Raw genomic sequence first — 19557 nt, forward strand, 5'->3', positions numbered from 1 at the left:
CATGCCCCAAAATGTATTCTGTAACGTATTCCGTTACGTTACTCAATGAGAGTAACATATTCTGAATACTTTGGATTACTTAATATATTATCATGCTGTTTACAACTACATGAATGTACTATTGCTGTGATTTATTACTGTTACTGAAGGTCCGCGGCTCCGAACCGTAGTAAAGGGACCTCTGGCTAATAAGGTGGGTTCTGTGTCGGGCTCGTAGCCGAAAACTAGCTTTACTTTGTTGTCTGGGTCAAGTTTGCTAGCGAGAGACAGAGAGAGGCGTTGAAAGGCTGCTCCAACGGAACTTATTGTTTTTGGAGGAAAACACGAACACGGTGTACAGTCGAGTCTTAATAGCTTACTTACAACTGGGCTCGTCAGGCTCTCTTCTTGGCTGCAGTGGTTATTATTATATTTACATGCTTCCAGCTCCTGTTTTTGCTCATGACAGCTCGTACTTTTCCTTTTTCTCCCTCCCTCGCTCACAGACACATAACGTGTATGGCAGTCCATTCTCCCTGCAGCACGGACTACACTGCCTATGATGCTACATTCTTTAGAGCTATACTGGTAGCATTCTGCCTATTAGCTTAGCACAACAACAACAAAAAGGGCTTTCTCACCCAGGAAACACGCAGAGAGAGAGCGTCACCCTGTAACCATGGCAACCATAACGCTGCCACCTGGAACAACAGAACGTAGCTGTCAAACAAAACCCAAACAGGCCTGACCCGCCACAATATGAAACAGGGAAGTACCGCCGTGTAATCCATTTATTTCAAGTAACTGTATTCTAAATACCACCTTTTTAAACGGTAACTGTAACGGAATACAGTTACTCATATTTTGTATTTTAAATACGTAACGGTATTTCGTTACTCCCCAACACTGCTGATTTCTTACAACCAGTAACACGTAAGGTCATTTTCTTGTAGACTTACAGTCTGACTTTTATTGTGAAACCAGAGGATAAAAGGTAATAAGAGCTATGTGGAAAGGTGGCTCGCCTTCTGTAGGTTAATCTCTGTCTTTGGTGATATATGGGCAGCCTAATTCTCAAAATGCCACGGAGACACGGAGGATTCAGTGGAGATTTACACCAATTTATTTCACGAGGCAGAGGCTTTTGTGTGTCTTTCCAGAGGTAGTGTAGGTGCCGGAACAGCTAACAAAAAAGGACAAGAAAGGACTGTATTTTGTTGAAAATAGTCTCTTAGATTACAACGAATATCGTGTACTCACTGGGGTCGATTTCTTCTCATGCCTTAAGATGTTTTACATGGTTACTAGTGAGGTTTTGAGTGCAATCTCTGGGTACTCCTGTCTGAAGTTTGTCTATGTTACTATTTTAAATAACACAACGAACACAAATTAGAGACTATGCCTGAAATTATTTCCTATTTACAAAATAGTGAGAAAAACTTGAGTCGCCGTGAAGTAACTGTTGTTGTGATTTGACGCTATATAAATAAAATTGAAACTGAATTGAATTGAAATTAAACTCATCCACTACCAATTTATCCAATTACAAGACTACACATTCACTGGTCACTTTATTAGGTCCACCTTGCTAATACCAGGTTGGACCCACCTTTGCTTCCAGAACTGGCTCAATTATTCATAGATTTAAGCATTTTGCACAGAAATTTTAATGCACATCGGTATGGTAGAATCAGGAAATTGGCCATGCCCAAATCTCAGCCCATACCTCACTCAAGGGAACACAGATCACCTGCCTTCCGCCTTCTGATGCTCAGTTTGAAAGACAGCAGGTTGTCTTGACCGTGTCTAAACAAAGAGTTGCTGCTGAAGTTGAGAAGATGTACCCTAAAAACTTTATCCACTATACAGTGCCCTCATAATGCGAAAAAGTAAGGGCTACTATGCCATAATGTAACAATAAATGCAGAAACAAACATTCAGACTGTCCTAAATTTCAATTAACTGCTTAATATTAAGTAAACTACTGAGTTGCTATTACTACCGTTACTGTACTACATGTGTGTGCTTAAAGAGGTTAAGTGTTTACAATTCAAAGGATGACTTTATCTAACTAAAGTTGTGAGTAGTTTTGGTCAGACAGTATCAGTCAGCTTGTGGACAAACGACAGCATCAATCACATATTTTTTTAAAGGTGTTCTCCAGTTTTCAAACAGGTCATAACTAAATATTACAGACTTTGAAGTCCTAATTATTCAGAGGGGTGGACTCATTCCTGACCGGGCCGCCTCCTAGGATTTGGCTGCAGGGTGAAAGTCGACTTTGAAGTGCAGACTAGACCAGAGGAGGTATTTCAATAGGCCACTAGTTCAATGGAGGGGTAAAGTTGCAGCCGTAAGGGTGGAGGGAGAAAATGAGAGAGGAAAAGGGGAGAGGGAGAAAAAGAGAGGAGGGCTGTAGTCTTTTGAAATGAGGCACCTGTACATTTGAGGCTTGCAAGAACAGGTATGTTCCCAGGGGTTAGGGGCTTTGGAGAATTCAAAGTAATTTCAGTCAGCTTCAATACTCATAATCTGTTCTGAGACATGGGGGATAGAGAGGATATAATGGTGATACACTCGCGCAGGCGGGAACATGTTCTTAAAGGACTACTGGAGGGATGGAAGGAATCTCTCTCATATGTACACACACACATGCAAATGCCCACACACAGCAGCAAGCAGAGTGCTTATTCAGCCATGGAAATGTCTATTCTACTGATTCTACGGAAAAAACAACAACGTGTTGGCATGCCTTTATCTGAAGAAAAATTGAAGCACAATATATCAGAAAGTGTGGCTTTGAGAAAATGAAAAAGTGACTGATCTCATCAATGAGCAAAAATTAAAAGAGCGAGGGGTTTGGCCGATGGCGACGTGGCAGGAAAGTGGAAGAGGAAGCAAGACAGGGGACAGATGAGAAGCCCTCAGGAGAGTGGCGTGCATGTGCGTGGACACAAAAATCATTTTTAGTTAACTTCTTCCACTTCAGAAAACTACATTGGGCAAGAGTTTTCTTTCAGTCAGTCATCAGTTTTTTTTTATTATTATTACTATGATTATAAATTAAAAAGGGCTGTTTTTATTGTCTCTATCAGAAAATATTGATGTGCCAGAAGTTTCATATTGATTCTTTAAATGCCCACTAAAAAAAATGTAGTCCAGCACGATAAAAACAAGTTTTCTTGAATAGATTTTAAACAAAGGCAATATAAAGTGTTAGTTATGATGGTGTTATGAACATATAAATGTGGGTTTTTACTGATTTAGACAAGTCATTCTCTCTATTCCCTTTAGTTTACTGACTTTATGTTAAGCTAAGATAATTGAAATAATTGTAAACTTATTTTACCGTTAATGCTAATAATTAACACAATGAGGCAATTTGTAAAAATGTTGATAAAGAACAGTTTTAGGGTTTTTTTGTTTTGTTTTTTTCAGAAGACTGTCCAATCCCGCATCTGCTTGCAGTGACTGCTGGGTTTCTGTGTTTGTATAAGTAGTTGGGAGCCCGCTGGTAGGAAGGGTTTTTTTTGTTGTTGTTTAATACAGAAACCTCCCACAGTGACTTGGATCACAAAGCATCAAATGAACTGTTTGCAATGACAACATTCCCAGTGTGTTAAAGTGATAATAAATTTTAAAAAATCAACTAATGCATCCAAACTGAGAAACATTTGTGGGCCTGCACAAATCTTTTTGTAATATCCTTTTCTATAATTAACTGCTTTATTTGTTCTTAGATATTTTAAATGTATTTATTGGCAGCGCAGCGTCATTAACTGACATCCCACTGAGCACTAAACCCGAAAAGATTCTGTTTGAAGCTGCCAAACTGCAGATACAAAATTACCATCTTTGAGTATCTCTGTCTCATCTTCATTCATCTCCCCTATCCCCATCTCCTCACTCTTCTTCCTTATTAAGGCCCTTTCACTCCCTCAGATGGTTCAACAAATCCCCCAAAACTCCCGTTTCATTGCTCTCTTGTTGCTTCTGACTACAGGCATCGCCAAATCCCAAACATCTAAATCCCCAAATGAAAAGCTGTTCTGCACATCACTCATTCTGGTTTGAAAGGAGGGATCTTGCGTGAGAGGACATGCTGACATATTACAACACTTTGCCGCATGTGCCACCCAGTGGTTGGGTGGCAGTAGAGATGTAAGGATCGTGGTTGGAGTGAGGGATGACTGGAGAACTGGTCGGGGAGAGAAATGTGGTTTACCATGACTCAAAACAGATCATCTTCCCTCCTGGGTCTCTTTGATGTCTGTGAGACTTATTTTGTTTTCTGCTGATTTTGTGGTAATGGGTACTCACGCACATATGCTCATAGACACACACACACATACAGGATCCAGTTAAAGGAGACATCAAAGGGACTTCGGCTCAGACTAGTAGCTGGTAAAACACAAATTCAATTTTGCTTGGAAATCAGAGCTTTGTGCGAAGCAGAAGGAAATTTAGTTATTATCTCACGCTGTTGAAATCGTTGAGACTTAAATGGATTTTCAGCTCGCATGTAGGTCAAACCTCTGAAGTCTATTTTCTCTTTAAATGCGTTTCAACTGCAAAGGTTATATTTAAAGGTTGACCTTTGACCTCGGAATCAGCACTTGAAAAAATAATGGCAACACATGCAACAGCTGTGTAGCTTTCAATCGCATTATTGGTCTTCCAATCCCGTTTGGATAGCAGGGAGTGCAGAGTGCTGACATGATCTAGCTACCAGGAATAATTATGATACTGAGTCATTAAGTGCAAACAGAAGTTTGTTTTATAAACAAATGACCTAAAAATATTATAACCATCAAAATCATTTAAACTCTACCACATGTCCGCTTTTTTTTGCTTTAGAGGCATTTGAGAGGCTTTTCTTACTGGTAAATGTAAGGCAACCCTGCACAGTAGTACAGTGGTTAGCACTGTCACCTCAAACCAAGAATGTTCCTGGTTTCCTTTCTGCGGTGCATTTGTATGTTCTCCCTGTGCCTGTGTGGATTTTGTGATTATAAATTGGGCATGGATGTGAGGTAGATATGGTGTACTGAATAAAACCCTGTAAGAATGTGCGATTTAATTTGGCTTTCAGTCTAAAATGCTTTGAGTGATCAGTGTGGCTATAAATGTCAGCCCACTACTCTGCACCAGTGAGGATTTAGCAGCTGTGGCGACCCCTAAAGGGGGAACCACCAAGAAGAAGAAGAATGAGGATTTTTTAATACAAAGATAATTTCTCAGCATTTCTCAGCTTTCACCTCATGTCCTAACTCCAGAATTGTTTGATTTGCAGACATAAACAAACATGTTGCATTTTGCATTCTATATGTATGCAATATATATGTATATCTATTGTTTTGCATTGTTTAAGCATGCATTTTGGCATAGCCTTGTCAGCTGTGTCATTTGTTTTAAGCCACCACATGTTTTGGTGGATTTACAGCTTGAGATGTGGTGAATTTTAATTTTTTTCCTCATAAATAAACAACTGAATCATCTCTCCAGCTCATAAAAGGGGATTAATTGTGTTGCCTTGGGAGTATAATAATCTCCTGTGTGGATCGTGTCACTAAAGAAACACTAAGTGGCATTCAGGTCAGTTTCCCTTACGTAGGTAAGGTAATACTGTGTTAGAGACAAATGTAAGAATTCCCTGTTAGAAAGTTCTTGGTGACAGTACAGTGCTCCAACAGAACCAGGTTTGGGTAGGGGCAGCCATCTGTAGTGACAGGTTTTGAATGTGAGGAGAAAGAGACCAATGACCAATAAAAAGAGAGAGAGAGTTGTTTAGATTACTTACAGTAGTGGCATATGAACACACGGGGAGTGAAAAAGAGAAGAGGTCATCATGGGAGCTTCCCTAGTAGCCTAGACCTGTAGCAGGGATGGCTCAAGATCACCTGATCCAAATCAAATAATAATCGTTTTCAAAAAGAAAAGTCTGAAACCTAAATGTACCCTTAAACGTAAAGAGGCTGTCTCTCCCCCGAATCCATGCTTGGAGCTGATTTCACAGGAAAGGAGCCTTGTGGCTGACGATTCTAGTTCCCATTGTATTTCTGGCAAATTGCTCAGTCGGTATACTATACCATGTGATCTCTAATGTGATGGGGATGGGGATAATAAGGGTAAGGGATTCAGGCAGAGTCTCGAGTTTCCTAGTACTCTATCTGCACATTTTGGATCAACTGAAGATTTTTGAGGGAGCTTTCAGAAAATAAAAATAAGGAATTACCATAGCCCATCCTAGAAGTAACAAATGCACCAGAAAATTGTAGTAATACACGCAGAACTGGGGTAAGAACGGCTTAACTGTTTCACATGGAGATTAGACACAGGTATTTTTTTAAAAATCTCTTATGAGGAATTGAATTGAACTGGTTTGTCTCTTCCCTCTGGCTGAATGAAACACCAGAGACAAAAAACAGATGGGATTATAAAATAAAGATGTAGCTACTTTTACGTTTACGTCTACGTTTTTTCCGCCTTCCATTGAAAATAGCTCAACTCTAAGATGGTTGCAATGTACTGTTACGAACACCAGGGGGCAGTAGCACACATGACTTCTCCATGAGCAAACTTCAGCCGGGGTATCAGTGTGACATGTTATATAAAAATGAATATTACTCCTTAAAAACAGTGCCACTATAGGATGTGTGCAACACACATATCTGACTAGGCAGAGAGGAAGTGACAGCCATGACCAATGGTGTAGGTTATGATTAATGCAAGATCAAGACAGATTTCATCATGTTGAGGGCAGACGTTTTCCTTCTTGCTTCTGGGTTGCATCATAGTGGAGCCAATCCATCAGATCTGTCCAAGTACAGACCGACTCATGCATGTTAGTGCTGAATGTGTACATATAAGGAATTTGTAATAGTTTTTCCTTCTAATTATAATCTACTTTATGTGGCACTCTATGTCTCTTTGGTGAAGTAAGTTAGCACATTGTTGTCAGTTTAATTGTACAACAGTCTTCGGGGGACTTAAGATACTTCAGTTGACACATAAATGGTCAGGAAGTTGATTTCAACCACACGTGCAAAACCATTTAATCTTGTTCTTAAACATAATAACAGCTGAAGGTGGCTGCACAGCAACAGAGCACTATAACTCCATAGATTAACGCCTCCAAAAGGGGTGTTTTCAGGTTATCATGAGGTTTCTGTAAGATCGTCTTCTTCTGTATCTGAACATTACTGTGTTGTTACTGACAAAAGTGTTGTTGTTGTCGTCCGTCTGGCAGTACAATGAGACCAGAGTAAATGTGGCCCATTGAACAAAAAGAGCGCTATGTCAGCCTCTGTACTAACAAAGCATGGCTTATCTGGGTGAACAAAGTGCTCCCAGAGACTCTAAGACAATTATAGAGCAACAAGGTTACATGCTGGAAAAAATGATAGAAGATGCATTCAGTTTTACTGCATCAAAGAGAAACATGGTTTCTTTGAACCAAAGGTGAGGCCATGTGTGTGCTGCTCAAAACCTGTAGTGTCCCTCTAGTCTTAACTGTCACATATGCAAAGTCTTATAAGCCTTATCTGTAGACAGGCAAGCAAATAGGTACGTGAACTCAGATGCACAACCACCTGTTAGTAACTTTACTGTCTCAAAAGATTGAATGAGCTGCTGGATGATGTGTTAGTGCAGCATTAGTGTAGAAGCGGAATAACCCTGCAGTGAGTCAACAGTTCTGCATTAGCAGAGTTGCAAAAGCTTTCTCGCCAACACGGACCTAAGTGTTGTGAAAAGATGAAGTTAAAATAACACCTCGATGTAAAAAGATATGACAAAAAAAAAAGCATGCTAAATAAATATTTAGCATCCTGTTTATTTAAGAAGAGAAACAGACAGGAGAAAAAAACACAGAGAAAGAGGAGATGAGAGCAAGAGGTGGAGGGTGTGGGAAACCTCCAGGCCAGACAAACACCCTGGTGGGTGTGGACAGGGAGCGAGATGTGCAGTGGGAAGGAGGTATTTGCAGACACACTGACCACCACCTCCCTCTGCAGTTGGCTGTGGTCCCAGGGTGTAACCCCACTCACCTCTATTGTTCACTTCGGCTTTGCCCCCATACCGCCACCATTTACAAGAGCGGCCGCCCTGATGAGCACACACGGGTGTTGCTGTTTACTCTGCATGCTTAGCCTTCACTGTACAGACCAGACCTTTCCTGGATAAGAAAAACAACTGATGCTAAGTTGATAACAGCCTCTAATTAAACACGTATTAGTATTTTGTTCTTAATTGAATCATGAGTGCTGACACGTGCTTTAATCTAGTAATATTGTTTTTAATTAAGATTGTAATGAAGAAAAAACGATGTGGAGTGCAGGGTAGGATAGAACTGGTGCAGCTGACAGCAAACGAAGCCACGAGCAGTAGTTATTTAAAGCTAGCATGCACATTTCTTCATTTTGCGGGTCTTCAGAGTCAACAATACAGATCGCCAGACTAGCCATCAAATCGAAGTTATAAAGTTATTTCAATAGTGATCAATTCCGGTCATTTTGGAGAGCATAATGGCCCACCTTGGTGCTAAATTCACATTCATGGAAACACACAAAATATTTAACTGCACACGTAGATGAAATGTAGGCGGCATAAAATTTAATTACTTTAATTACTTCTTTACTAGCATAAGAGTTGCATAACCAGTATCAAATCCATGGGTAGGTTATAAAAGGAAGAACATATTTGCTTCACTTTAAACTTATTGTTTCAGTAGTAATTCAAATCAAGCTTATTCACTGTCATTTTCTTTCTTGGAAGAGACTTGGCCAAGTGAAGAGCACAGAGGCAAACATGCAAGTTGTGGGTGGTTGACATACCACAGTGTACTCAAACAGAATAGTAAGTATGTCCTCCTTTGGCACAACAGTGTGGATACAGCAGGCTGCAGCTTTAATTTAAAAGGCCTGATTATATCTTGCATCACAGTTACAGTATGTCTCCATCTGGAAGAAATAGATGTGATTCATACACCCTGAGAGGCTTTTTGATGATTTTGGGATTCTTTCATTTTAAACTGTGGTTTTGTGGATCCGCCCACCTTAATCACAGACTCCAACACTGAACTCCAGGGAGGATCCCCACTTCTGAGTTTGTGAGTCTATCACTGTTTGCATTTGTGTTTGTGTTTAAGTACTGGCTGAGCCGAGTCTAGCGACAAGGCGGACTATACATAGGTTTAACTCTGCACACGGTCCCTCTCCGGGCCTCCAAGGAAGATTATCTGAATCCTGGTTGTGTAACCAATGATTTAAAGCAGCCAATAATGTCAGTCAGTTAGAGTTGTGCTAACACTTAGAATATAGTTTCTCAACACTTTAACACATTATTCGAACCTAAAACAATGGAACGTTTCACTTAACAAACCTGACATTTCTTCACAAGCTTGCGTGCTCTGCAGCAGATTCAAACAATTCTTCTTCTTTCCAATGAAGATTAATTTCTCTCAGAAAACTAAAGTAGGTCAGGGCTATAATACAACTTTAATACTCAGTCCTACAATAAAACTTTTTTATGAGCAAATAAACAGTATATAAACTAACATTAAATATGTTGTTAACACTGTTTTAAAAAAACAGATGACATATTTCCACCATCGGTGAACAAGAATAGAAAAAAACAAACAAACAGAAAATACTACCATTTCTAAGCATTGACAAGTTTGGCATCAGCACTTGAAGGGTTAATAGTAAATCACATCCAAAGCAAGTGCAGCACATGTATAGTGGGGTCATTTGTGTCTAATAAAGCATTATTTATGCAAGGCTTGTTTAGTGAGCAATACAACAGACATAAGACAGTTACTCGTGAATGAACTGCACTGAGGGAGGGTGTCTTTTATTGATTAGGCTATTTACTTCTTATTTGTAAGAGGAATAATGTGTTTGTCAGATGTTATAGCCTTGCTGATAGCGGTGCTGCCTTCTTATGCTAATACAATGTAAATGCAGACTCCATGTGATGGTGTGCTGATGTATAGAGCCTACTATTGTTACTCTAACAGTGAATCTCATGTGGCGACGCATTAAAGCCAGGTACAAACAATCACGCTTTTATTCATATCACAGAGGGCTTTTGTTTGGCTCATAACTCCTTCTTGAAACTTTACAGATCTCAAATTCAAATTTTATTTGTCACATACACAGTCATACACAGTCATACACAGTACGATATGCAGTGAAATGCTTACACAACTGCTCGTGACCTAAAGAAAAATGAAAAGGCTATGAATAAGATAGGAAATAAATATGGAAATTAAAAAAGGGTAAATTTAACTAGGAAGGAATAAAATAAAATATAAAAATTAAAGTTAAAAATGAAATAACTGTACAACACAAATTAGAATGAAGGGTAAATTTAACTGAGAAAGAATAAGATAAAATATATAAATTAAAGTTGAAAATAAAATAACTGTACAACAAAATACACAATACACAGTATAGAAATATATAAGAATGTATGAAGAAATATAAATATATATATACACAATAACAGCAGCTGTAGAAGTATTAAATGGAAATGATGAAATATAATGTCCATGTTGTGCAATCCACATTTGTAAGTGTGTTGTGCAGTGCAAATATGCTTAAAGTGATTTAAGTGATGAAGTGAAAACAATGTCCAGAATGTTCAGTGTGTGTGTAAGAACCATATGTGTGGGTCAGTACTGTGTGGTGGTGTGATTGAGAGACCGTATCGCCTGCGGGAAGAAGCTCCTCCTCAGTCTCTCTGTGTTGGTCTTCAGGGAGCAGAATCGCTTTCCTGACCTCAACAGAGAGAACAGTCTGTTGTTGGGATGGCTGAGGTCCTTCACGATCTTCCTGGCCTTGGTCCAGCACCGCCTGCTGTAGATTGAGTGCAGGTCAGGGAGCTCGGAGCGGATGGTGCGCTCAGCTGATCGCACAACCCTCTGTAGAGCTCGTCTGTCCTGCACGGTGCTGTTCCCGAACCAGGTTAAGATGTTTCCCGTCAGGATGCTCTCCTCAGGCTCTGTGATGTAACTTGAACCCCAAAATACTAACATCTTGGAAAAATGAGGACTTAGGAAATTATAACACTTTACAAATATGTCCAGACTTCAAAATTCGGAACAAACCCTGCCTAGTTTTTCACATTTAAACAATGTACAGAGCTATTCCAGTGACCTAATAAAAAAAGAAAACAGGGAGATTTCACCAAAGCAGTTGTTTTTTAATGACATAAGAATTCAGGACGCTCTTCAAGACCCCTTTTCCTGCATTCTCGAAGTACGCTTTACATTCTTTTTATCCACTTGGTCAGCAGTGACCTTCACATTTTAAGACTCTTTAATCTCCTCGTCTCAAATTGTGTTTGTTGAGTCTTAATTGTTTGTGCTTGCATTGTGTTGTTACACCCATGTAAGCAAATCATGTATTAAGAGGATTTTCACGAGGTACTTACCACTCTCTGTTGTATAGTCTAAATCTGTGGTGGGATTCACTGGGACATTCTACTGTGAAATACAGGGAAATACTGCAGACTGAAGGCATCATTTGCATTTAAAATGCTCAGCAGAACAATTCCAAGTGGCATTTGAATATTAACTGACACGCTGGACATTTTCTTACACTTACTGATGACAGATATCCACCGAGAACAGAATGTAGTGAGAGTAAAGTACGACACACAGTAAGGAAACTCCCTTAGCAGTTATTAAACCTCCCTTCCCCTCCAGCATTAACTTGACAGCTACATGCTGCAAATATAGAAGGTCGTTTCACTGATGGCCAATGCGACACTTGTATATAAGTGTGATGGGACATCCCCAAGTCAGAAATAACAGTTTCATTCTAGAGCTAAAGGCTAGTGTACAATATGAACTGCTGTATTGCTGCCTACTTTCTTGACATAGAGAAACTTACATTTGGGGAATTTAGAGGAACGCTCACACATTTTTTCCTGTTTGCTTTGACCTATTATGTTTATATCTGGAAATACAGCACATCCTGTTTTTTAAATCCTGTTTCCTTTCTTCAATTGATCATAAACCGAGGCTCTCACTTTCTCACATGCTGATTCTGTAGCGCCTGTAAAGCTTCGCAAACAGGCCACTGTTTGCTCTAGCTGTTGCAGTTACTCCTGCTGAGGTGACAAACTGTAGGGGCAAAGGGCTACAAGCTGTAAACAATAATGGTGGCCAGTTACTGCAAAAATGTGAATTCCTGTTTGAGGACAAATAGAAGTTCCAGGAAGAGTGCGTACTTTTCTCTTTCTGACTGTGGCCTGTTTACTTTTGGGTGGCAGCTTCATTTGAAACCGTGCATGAGTATTTGTTGGCACTAAGCCATCTCAGAAATTTTCTCAGAATGTCTGTTTACAGGAACTATTTCACAGACAAAATAATATGCTAATCAGTCCACCAGTCCAGGAAAAAGGAAATGTATTTCAGGGAAGGCCTTGTAAAGCTTGTTGCTTCATTAGAATCCTTTAGAAAAGAAAAGAATGAGGAAACTTTTCTATCCAGCACAATTTACCCAGATAGCTGTAAGGTAAAATAAATGTTTAATTAAAAAGAAAGAAAGAAACGAACTGAGGTTAAAAAAAAGAAGAAAAAAGAAGAAGAAAGTTAACATTAAGTTAGCATAAAGGCATTTTGCCTTTCAGACTAATATAGTAGCTGGTAACTTTTAGACTTTGCTGAACAGAAAGCTTGTAAATGCTGCACACACACAGGCTGGGTCCATCTATGCCAAAATAAGCCTTGGAGATCCACGAGTGAGACTACTATATGTTTAAAATATATTAATGTGGACTTGATAAAAAGTCCCATGCAAGCAGGCAAAAATAACGGACTGAAAAAATTAGACATTATGTGACAATAAGGCTTGACTGGAAATTACAGGGAACTCGATTTTACTTTGCAAACAGAGTGAAACACTTTATGTGCAAACTTACATCAGCATTGCGACCAATCACAAGCTTCAAGCTGATTGCGTCAGAGCAGCTGAAAGCCTATCGGGTTTCACCACGATGGTAGAAAAGATCGCAGACACAGCCCATTTTCTTTAGGCATTTGAGAATTGTCGGGGATCGGGTCAATAGGGAAACCTAAAGGTTTCTACTGACTTTAATACGGACACCCGGTAATTTCTGAGTTCAGACAGCAACACAACAGGATACATCAACATGGTGGTTGTAGCAGCTGGGGCTGGAGGAGCCCACAAAGTCCTTCTCATATCAGGGAAGCAATCCGGCTCACAGACGGCCCTCAGCCGGCCCATCTCTGTCGTTTTACCGTCAACGGCCAGCCAAGTGTCGTCGGATTCAGACTCCAACACTTCTGCAGGGCCGCCGGTGCGAAAAAGACAGAGACTCACACATTTGAGTCCTGAAGAGAAAGCGCTTCGCAGGTTTGTTAAAAAATAAACCCTTATCTATAATTATATCTGTGTGTAATTACTTATTTCTAAAGCGTAAATGGGGCCATTGTTCCAGGAATTAATACAGAGACACACCCAAAGATATCGATCCCCTAGCAAGACAATAGGTGCTATGTTTACGGTTTAGTTCAAATGCCAAGAAAAATATAAATGCAAGCTCAAATGCTGTGTGACTAGCGGTGTAAATAGGTTATCTACGCACTATAACAACTGTCATGTGAAGCCGTTAAATATCATAAACGTTATCGTGTCTGCGCTGCACTTTAAGCTAGCTGGTCAAAAGTATGTGAGGGATTTAAATGTTGGTGGACCCGCCCGGCTCTGCTGTTACAGAGCAGGACATTGATATCATGCTTTGCCTGCGTGGCAGGAACATGGCCGGTGATTGCGCAGTGCTGTGAACTCAAAGTCATGTCAGAGGGCTTAGTCAGCATCGTGGAAACTAATTTTTCCCCCACTCCTTCCTTATTTTTTTTTCCAGGAAACTCAAGAACAGAGTGGCAGCTCAGACAGCCAGAGACAGAAAAAAGGCAAAAATGGGGGAGCTGGAGCAACAAGTCCTGGAGTTGGAGCTGGAGGTATACACTGTTACACATTATAGCCATAGCATTAATTTGTAATTGCATCAAATGTATGTCTTAGTATGAAGAAATGCAAAGCAATTTTTTTTTTTTTACCGTTTGTGCCATTTCATGTGATACTTCACGCTTTAGTTCCTGAAACTGTTGCAGGTTTCATTGACAGACATCTGTTTCCTCCTGCAGAATCAGAAACTTCACATTGAAAACAGGCTACTTCGGGAAAAAACAAATGGCCTGCTCACAGAAAATGAGGAACTGAGACAAAGACTTGGATTGGACACTCTTGACTCAAAAGAGAAGGTAAAAAAGAATGGAGAGCTGAGAGGGGAAGTGGTGTGGGCTGGATTGCAGGGATTGGAAAATTGTATTAATTCTTTTTAAATCTTTTTTTCTCAAAGGTTCAGGTTATGTTGTCCACCGGGAACGATGCAGATTTGGGGATCGGGTCTTCTGAGTCCGCAGCACTCAGGCTATGTGTGCCTCCGCAGCAGGTGCAGGCCCAGCAGTCCCTAAATCTGAAGACTTCCCAATGGATACAGATAGTCCTGACTCTTCAGACAATGAGGTGAGTCCCTGCTAAAGTGTGGGTCTTAAGATTTCCACCAAAGCTCCACAACAATTCAGAACGAATACTTATACCCCCTTTCTTTCTCTCCCTAGTCTGATTTGCTCCTGGGCATTCTGGACATCCTTGACCCAGAGTTATTTCTCAAGTCTTGTGAACCAGACTGCCAGGAGCCGCAGGTCCTGTTGCTCGGAGGGGGTGAGCCAGTACCTACCACCCCATCTCCAACTATGGGGCCCACATCAGTTAAGCTGGAGACCCTTAATGAACTGATTCACTTTGACCACATCTATACAAAGCCCGTGGAGGAAGTGAGCAGTGGGCAGCACACCGACTTGGAGAGCGGCACAAATGAGAAGAATGACGAGGTAGCCTTCCCCGTTACTGAGGTCATGGTGGAGGAGGAGACCATCTGCGTCAAAGATGAACCACAGGAAGTGGTCATCCCTGCATGTAATAGTCAGAGTCAGGCAGTTGAGCTTTTCTCTGGACCCTCCTCTCCTGCCCTCAACAGCCTGGAGAAAGAAGCCTGCCTGGCGGACACCTACAGCGACTCCGGATATGAAGGTTCCCCTTCCCCTTTCAGCGACATGTCGTCCCCCCTGTGTGCAGAGAGCGCCTGGGATGACATGTTTGCTAATGAACTATTCCCCCAGCTTATCAGTGTCTGAATCAACCCCTCTCCCCAATAATACAGATGTATTTCCATAATGTATATACACATGTAAGAGTTAACGTGCAGCCTAATAAATTACAGAAGCACCCTATTTCTCATTAACAGAACATCTGAACAGAATAATATTCAGTCTCCTTTTATTACAGCCGGTCTGTATCCATCTGTGATAGATGGAGTTCTAAATAGTTTATACTAGCATGACCTAATTTTGCAGATGATTTAATAGTTCATAAAATCGTTCACTGGTAGGTGAATCCATTATTTCTGTAAAAAAAGTAAAATTTTAAGGGGGAAATGGAACCGATCATTTAAATATAAATTATTTATCTGTTCTGCTTTGGAGTCGTATGTATGCTTGTTTAAAAAAAATGTCTTCTTCTTATTTTTGACTGCTCTCCTTGTAGTGTAATTGCCGCATTAAAAAACTTTTTGCATCGCATCTTGTCTCTGTATTGTGCCATTTTATGAAATTTATATTTTTTGCAGGATGCTAATACTCACATTTTGTCTTATTCAGTCTTTCATCACGTTATCTATATACTAGTTTAATAGACTTTTTGCAGATTAGGCATGAGTCACATTTGAAGAGCTGATGGGAGTCAACATGAGAAATCTAACTCATCCATACCTAGCTTTTATGATTTCTACATGAAACTTTACACAGGTCTTCCTCCATTAGGTTTACACATAATCAAGAAGAAAAAAAAGGCAAGATGTAAGATTGAAGAAGCATAAACTTGTGCTTTTTAAAAATAAATAAATAAATAAATATATAGGCCTTTTTTCAGCTTTTTTAGATGGATGCAGTAAAGACTGACGGGAAAGAGAGAGGGGGAGACATGCAGCAGAGGGCCGCAGGTCGGACTCGAACCCGGGCCAGCCGCTCTCAGCCATGCGGCATATGGTCGCCTGCTGAAATTTAACAAATAGTTGAGGCAATTTATGGCAACTTCTTGGCTTTATATCATGTCTGTAATACCTTGGATTGTTTAAAACTTAAACTCAGACTATAAATCTGAACAAAATCAATGAAAAATGTTTACCTTTCACAGTGTAGTTTTTGTGACCGGTGTATTTTCCCGCTTTGGAAATTACTTTCTCATAGTATAATTTGGTTGTTGATGTTACTCTACCTGAAGATGAAAAAGAAAAGCTGAGATGGATCAGACTATAAGACCTGTAATCAGCACTGAAAATAACTGTTATAGACACACAAAGTTCAGAATTCTATAGACGATTACTAAGACAGATCATTTTTAGAAGACGTGTCATCTTTTGAATCACTTTATCATCTTACTTCAACTCATCAGCCTGTTTTTCTCTTCTGGTTTTTCTTTAGTCGAATGATGATTTATTCAGTTGTAGAATGCTTACGGTTATCTTGGTGTAGTATGTATGAGCAAAGGTTAGGGTACTTTTAAAGATGTCCGGTCAACTTTCCTGTCCTTGTTTGTTAAATACCCTTACATGTGCAAACACAGTGTTTATAGGCCCTCTTTCTCATGTGCAGCACAACATTGCTGACCCAGGAGGAAGGCCCCACATTACATAACACTTCTAATGTTACTGGGAGTTTCCTGGGCCTCTAACCTGAGAGAATTTTTGTCAAACCTTTCCGTGAAAAAGAGGTCAGCAGGTATAATTGGTGTTCTGGCTTAGTGTGAAGAGGATAAGCAGAAGAGGGGGAAAACACCCTGGCCCTCAGTCATTTATTCAAATCACAATGAGGCCTCCTTGTATGCTAGAGGAGACAGTTTCCCTCTTTTTTGGTCCCTGAAGCTATGATTGGTATGACCCACCCATTAAGTAACAACCTGAGGAGTCTGTCCTTGTGAGCTGATTAGATCAGGTTTTTAGATGGAGAACTGATGTTTTAAGAATTGATCTTAAAACTACAGGATCAAACTGCCCATCTCCATCAGCTTTAGCTCCTTTATATGATTACAAAGCGCTGTGAAAGTATTTGCATGTCCTTCTTTCTTTTATAGCATCTGTGCTGTATGGAGTAGGTGTCAGCAATAGCAAAGACAAACAATAAAATCATAAATTCAGCTATTTCATTGATCTCTACTGACTTTTTATGTTCTTGCGGCAGGATTAAAAAAAACACAACATCCTTTGACGTAGCTATGTGTCAGCTACTTTGAAATAGTGAGGTGAAAAATTGAATTTCCTGTTTTGAAAGCCACAGCAAAGTCTAAATCAGCCTTACAGCTGTTGAGCTGAAACTAAAACCTATCTGCTGCTCCAGCAGGTCTTTCGATTTCAGGTTGTAGATTCTGATCTATTTAGAGAAAACAGGCTAATTTCTGTTTCGACATGGTGTGTATCCGTGTGTGGAGTCTTTACCCTGCCAGATCCTCATTGCAAAATCAGTATGATGTCCATTTGCACCCTTGTAAAAACAGAGTAGGCCATTGTGCAATAATTAACAATGAGTCAGTGTACATCATGCTTCCTGACTCCTGTTTACACAGGCAGCATCCTCATGTAAACCAAACTAAAGACTTTCCATTATGAGTGGGCACTCTACTGATGTTTAACATGTGGGAAACTACTATATATATATATATACTTCATGTTTAGAAAAACAACCTGGTACTTGATACCTTTGTACCATAGATTCAATTCAATTCAATTCAATTTTATTTATATAGCGCCAAATCACAACAACAGTTGCCTCAAGGCGCTTTGTATTGTAAGGTAGACCCTACAATAATACATACAGAGAAAACCCCAACAATCAAATGACCCCCTATGAAAAAGCACTTTGGCGACACTGGGAAGGAAAAACTCCCTTTTAACAGGAAGAAACTCGACAGAACCAGGCTAAGGGAGGGGCGGGGCCATCTGCTGCGACCAGTTGGGGTGAGAGAAGGAAGAGAGGATAAAAGACATGCTGTGGAAGAGAGACAGAGATTAATAACAGATATGATTCAATGCAGAGCTGTCTATTAACACATAGTGAATAAGAAAGGTGACTGGAAAGGAAAAACTCAATGCATCATGGGAATCCCCAGCAGCCTACGTCTATTGCAGCATAACTAAGGGAGGATTCAGGGTCACCTGGTCCAGCCCTAACTATATGCTTTAGCAAAAAGGAAAGTTTGAAGCCTAATCTTAAAAGTAGAGATAATGTCTGTCTCCTTAATCCAAACTGGAAGCTGGTTCCACAGAAGAGGGGCCTGAAAACTGAAGGCTCTGCCTCCCATTCTACTTTTAAATACTCTAGGAACAACAAGTAGGCCTGCAGAGCGAGAGCGAAGTGCTCTAATAGGGTGATATGGTACTACAAGAAAACCGGACTTACTGTACATAAAGAAATGCACAATGATCATGTCTTGTTCTATAAGGACTGCATTGCCTCAGCCAAATCTGCTTACTACTCTGGTTTAATTAGTTCTAATGAAGGTAACTCCAGGTCCCTCTATTCATTATTCAGTAAAATTACAAAACCTCCAGACACATTCTCCTCCCACATGTATTCTGTTGATTTCTGCAACTCTCTTATCTCTTTTTTCACTTCTAAAATCTCAGACATTCACCGTCAACTTAACTCTTTAGGAGCTCCTGACTCTGAAGTAGACTTCCTGGTTCCCCCACTGTCTTCCTGTCAGTTATTTTCAAGCTTTACTCTTCCCTCCATAACTGATGTATCTAATCTCATTAAAAAATCTAAGTCATCCACCTGTCAACTTGACCCTCTCCCCACTTTGTTAGTTAAAGCCTGTCTTCCCTCGTTAGCACCTCTCATAACCAATATTATTCATTCCTCCCTGAACACTGGAATTGTTCCTGAAGCACTGAAAAAGGCTTCTGTTATCCCAACTCTCAAAAAGCCTGGTGCAGACCCCAATAACTTTGATAATCTTCGCCCTATATCAAATCTCCCCTTTATTTCAAAAATTCTTGAAAAAGTTGTCGCCGCCCAGCTTCAGTTACATCTCAATGACCATAATCTCTATGAACAATTTCAATCTGGTTTCCGCCCCAATCATAGCACAGAAACTGCTCTGTTAAGAATTACCAATGACCTTCTGATGGCAGCCGATTCTGGTCTCCTATCCATCCTCATCCTTCTTGATCTTAGTGCGGCGTTTGATACCATTTCTCACAATATTCTCCTGAACCGGTTAGCTTCCATTGGTATTAGTCACACCCCCCTTGCCTGGTTCATCTCCTATCTCTCAGACCGCACTCAGTTTATCCAACTTAAATCCCATTCTTCAACTCTCTATCCTGTTTCTGCTGGTGTGCCCCAGGGTTCAGTATTGGGGCCTCTTTTATTCATTATTTATATGCTTCCTCTTGGTTATATATTCCGAAAATATAATATAAACT

General features: G+C 40.1%; 1 protein-coding gene across 1 annotated transcript; it reads left to right on the forward strand.

The window, feature by feature from the left end:
* Positions 1 to 13005: 13005 nt before the first annotated feature.
* Positions 13006 to 15047, forward strand: xbp1 (X-box binding protein 1). The gene is made up of 5 exons (XM_085179732.1): positions 13006 to 13364; positions 13876 to 13972; positions 14159 to 14275; positions 14374 to 14540; positions 14636 to 15047. The coding sequence occupies exons 1-5, from the start codon at positions 13141 to 13143 to the stop codon at positions 14811 to 14813; spliced, it is 783 nt and encodes a 260-aa protein (XP_085035858.1). The 5' UTR covers positions 13006 to 13140; the 3' UTR covers positions 14814 to 15047.
* The last annotated feature ends 4510 nt before the right edge of the window (positions 15048 to 19557 follow it).

Source organism: Neolamprologus multifasciatus, chromosome 12, assembly GCF_963576455.1.
Source record: "Neolamprologus multifasciatus chromosome 12, fNeoMul1.2, whole genome shotgun sequence".
Taxonomy (NCBI): domain Eukaryota; kingdom Metazoa; phylum Chordata; class Actinopteri; order Cichliformes; family Cichlidae; genus Neolamprologus; species Neolamprologus multifasciatus.